The 3,039-nt window shown below is 43.2% G+C and overlaps 1 protein-coding gene across 2 annotated transcripts; it reads left to right on the forward strand.

The window, feature by feature from the left end:
• Positions 1-385: 385 nt before the first annotated feature.
• On the forward strand, positions 386-2,900 carry tmed1a (transmembrane p24 trafficking protein 1a). 2 transcript variants are annotated; one of them, XM_041062766.1, is made up of 4 exons: positions 386-709; positions 1,914-2,011; positions 2,116-2,302; positions 2,441-2,900. In XM_041062766.1, the coding sequence occupies exons 1-4, from the start codon at positions 515-517 to the stop codon at positions 2,657-2,659; spliced, it is 699 nt and encodes a 232-aa protein (XP_040918700.1). In that variant the 5' UTR covers positions 386-514; the 3' UTR covers positions 2,660-2,900. The 2 variants fall into 2 exon arrangements, with proteins under 2 accessions (XP_040918700.1, XP_040918701.1); XM_041062767.1 differs by having other exon boundaries at positions 2,116-2,200.
• Positions 2,901-3,039: the final 139 nt, after the last annotated feature.

Raw genomic sequence — 3,039 nt, forward strand, 5'->3', positions numbered from 1 at the left:
GAAAAAAAAAACCCAAACAAAACTATCAAGGCCATGGTCTGCTGTCTGTCCGCTGTTACCCACAGCTCCACCTATAGGATATAAGGGGACATGACAGGGTACAAAGTGTTAGAAGGAATTAATAGTTAAAAAGCGCTTTTTTTAAAAATTCTTGTTGAGAAGAAGAACAAGTATAAATCAGTATGAAAGTTTTTTTTTTAATGTGATGAATTAAAAGAGAAAGAAAGAAAAAGATGTACCTTTACAGTAACCGTGCAGGCCTATATACTCCCAGGTGTAAACAGAGCACATTGCACCTTGGTACTCCTCGGCTTTTCAGTTTTGCATGTGGCACTCTATTGGTTGACACAGATAGTGGCTCCACTCATTCAGCTGTGATCAGGGATCCAGTTACTAAAAGGCTCTTCTCCACCCGTCGGAGTATGAGAGAAAGAAAACACAGATATACACTGAAAGTATTTTATTGTGCACGTGTAACATAGGGCAGAGCTGGTGGAAGTGGAATAAATGGACTATGCACTGCGACAGGATGATGATGAATGTGTCTGCATGGCTCTGTTTGCTGACATATTTCATGCTGACTGTTGACTTGACTTTGGGTTTGGGGCCAAATCAAGACATGGAATTTACATTTCTGTTACCTGCTGGCAGCACTGAGTGTTTTTACCAAACCACCGTGAGGAATGACAGCATGGAGGTCGAATACCAGGTAAATGTAATTCTCTCCCTCTCTTTCTCTCTCGGTTTAGATTTTTTTTTTATATTGTGTCTCGTTTTGGATAGCTTTGTTAAAGTTTGTGAGTCATGTCTAACTGAAAAACAAAGCGAGTAGGCACTGGACTTTGGTCTTCCATGCTGAGAGATAAGGACATCCACTACTGCTTTTTTTAGAAGACGCCCAAGAGAATGCATAGAAGTAGACTAAAATATTTATCTGCTTACCCTTAAAAAAAATTTCAACAAAAAATGTTTTAAAGTATTCAGCATCCATTAGGAACAAGCACAAACACACAACAGTTACTGACAAGGTAGTGTTGTAAATACAACCAAAATATATGATGGCCAGCAAAATGAATATAAAATAAATGTCTCATATACACCAGAAATATTCTGCCGATTTTTTTTTTTTTTTCAAAAATACAGCTGCAATTTCAAAAGCACATCTGTTCTCAACTCAGTGATTATGTGTTGCTGGCCTTCAGTCGTTTTATGGTCATGACCTTTGCACTGCCTCACCTCCTGCCATCACACTGTAGTCATCATACTGCTTCTGCGCCCTGTGGCAGCCGCAGGACTGTGTTAGTGTGAAGATTTAGTCCTGACTGCCCCCATGTGACTCCTTCCTGTTGTTGCTGAGCGTGGAGTCAGAGTGTCTGGGGCATCGTCGCTGATGCAGTTGACGCTTGATGCTCTTAAGGCAGATGCGTGGATGATGGACGTCTCATTCTGTAACTCCTGTAAGGTCGAAGGCTGGTTCATGATGTGGAAGTGTACTTTTTGACACAACATTTTGACAAAGTTGCAGCATGCCCCCCCCAAAAAAAGATCGGGAAGTCTGTGAAGACTGTCAGTCATTTGTGTGGGTTTTCAGAGAATGATAAAAACAAAACCACACTAGTCAACTGGAGAGCACGATGGAGGCAGTGGTATGTAGTGACAAAAAGAATTTCCAGACAGATACCCAAACTGTTCTCTTATTTTCACTGTGATGTATTATGTGAGATAGGTTGCTGCTGTGTACCATAAGGAGCGTAATTTGAATGTCAGACAGCCGTTGACCACATAGGCTGATTAAAGCTCGCTGCATGTCTGGAATGAAAATGTGAAGATAACAGTGGATATGTGAGTGAATTCTGGGTATCCTGAATATTCTGCCTTACTAACCTCTTTCTCTGTGTTGTTCTCTACCACAGGTCATAGCCGGGTCGGGTCTGGATGTAGGCTTTGCCCTCATCTCACCCAGCGGACACCGACTGGTCTCTGACTTCAGGAGATCTGATGGCATCCACACGTGGGTCACCTTAAAGCTTTCCAACAATAGCCTCCTTTTGATATGATGCTCAGCCCCTGTAATCCTCCTCATTTGTATTTTTTCATACCATTTTTTTCCTGCAGGGTGGATCCCACAGAGGATGGAGACTACCGGCTGTGTTTCGACAACAGCTTCAGCAAACTGTCAGAGAAGATGGTGTTCTTTGAGGTGACCATTAATAGTCAGAGCAGCGCAGGTAGAGGCCGAGAGGAGTGGGCGAATGTGGCCACGACAGAGAGCATGGTAGAGTACAAACTGGAGGACATCAGGGTAAGAGGGAAATGCAGAGACCCATTACATCTGCTGCATCTGTGTTTTCCCTCCAAACAACACTTGAATTATCTGATGTCATTCTTTTTGTTCTCTTTCTTTCATCTCCTCCTTGTCTGCTCTTTCTTCCTCCACCAGACGAGGCTGGACTCTGTGTACCAGCACCTGGAGAGGAGCCGTCAGGTCCAGACGGTGCTGCGGGCCTTTGAGGCGAGGGACCGCTACCTTCTGGAGGACAACCTGTGGCGCGTGTCCTTCTGGTCCTGCCTCAACCTGCTGGTCATGTTCGCTGTCGCTGTCACACAAATCTACACCCTGCAACGTCTCTTTGACAACACCAGGCGGGTCTGCACATAGTTGCAACAAAACTGTTTCATTAACCTCCAGCCAACAGAGTGCAGAGCCTGAATTCTCTCACATTTGAAAGTTTGAAACTAAACCCACAACTGACATGTGCCTTTTGAGCTGATTTTAAAGGGGTAGTGCACACTTTTGGAAAACTGATTGATCATGCACTGGGAACTTTTTAATTACAGCCAAAACGTGTTTGCTTCAATGTTTTGTGAATTGTAGTTATACCAGCACCTGAAAATGAGATTTACAGTACTGTGTAGTATGCACACACACACAGACACACACTGTATATACATAAATAAACAGACACACTCACACACACAAAATACTTGTAACGCTGATATTTGTTAATAACGTCATCAGGGAAGCTTTAAAACCAAAGC

This window comes from Toxotes jaculatrix, chromosome 18 (genome assembly GCF_017976425.1).
Source record: "Toxotes jaculatrix isolate fToxJac2 chromosome 18, fToxJac2.pri, whole genome shotgun sequence".
Taxonomy (NCBI): Eukaryota; Metazoa; Chordata; class Actinopteri; family Toxotidae; genus Toxotes; species Toxotes jaculatrix.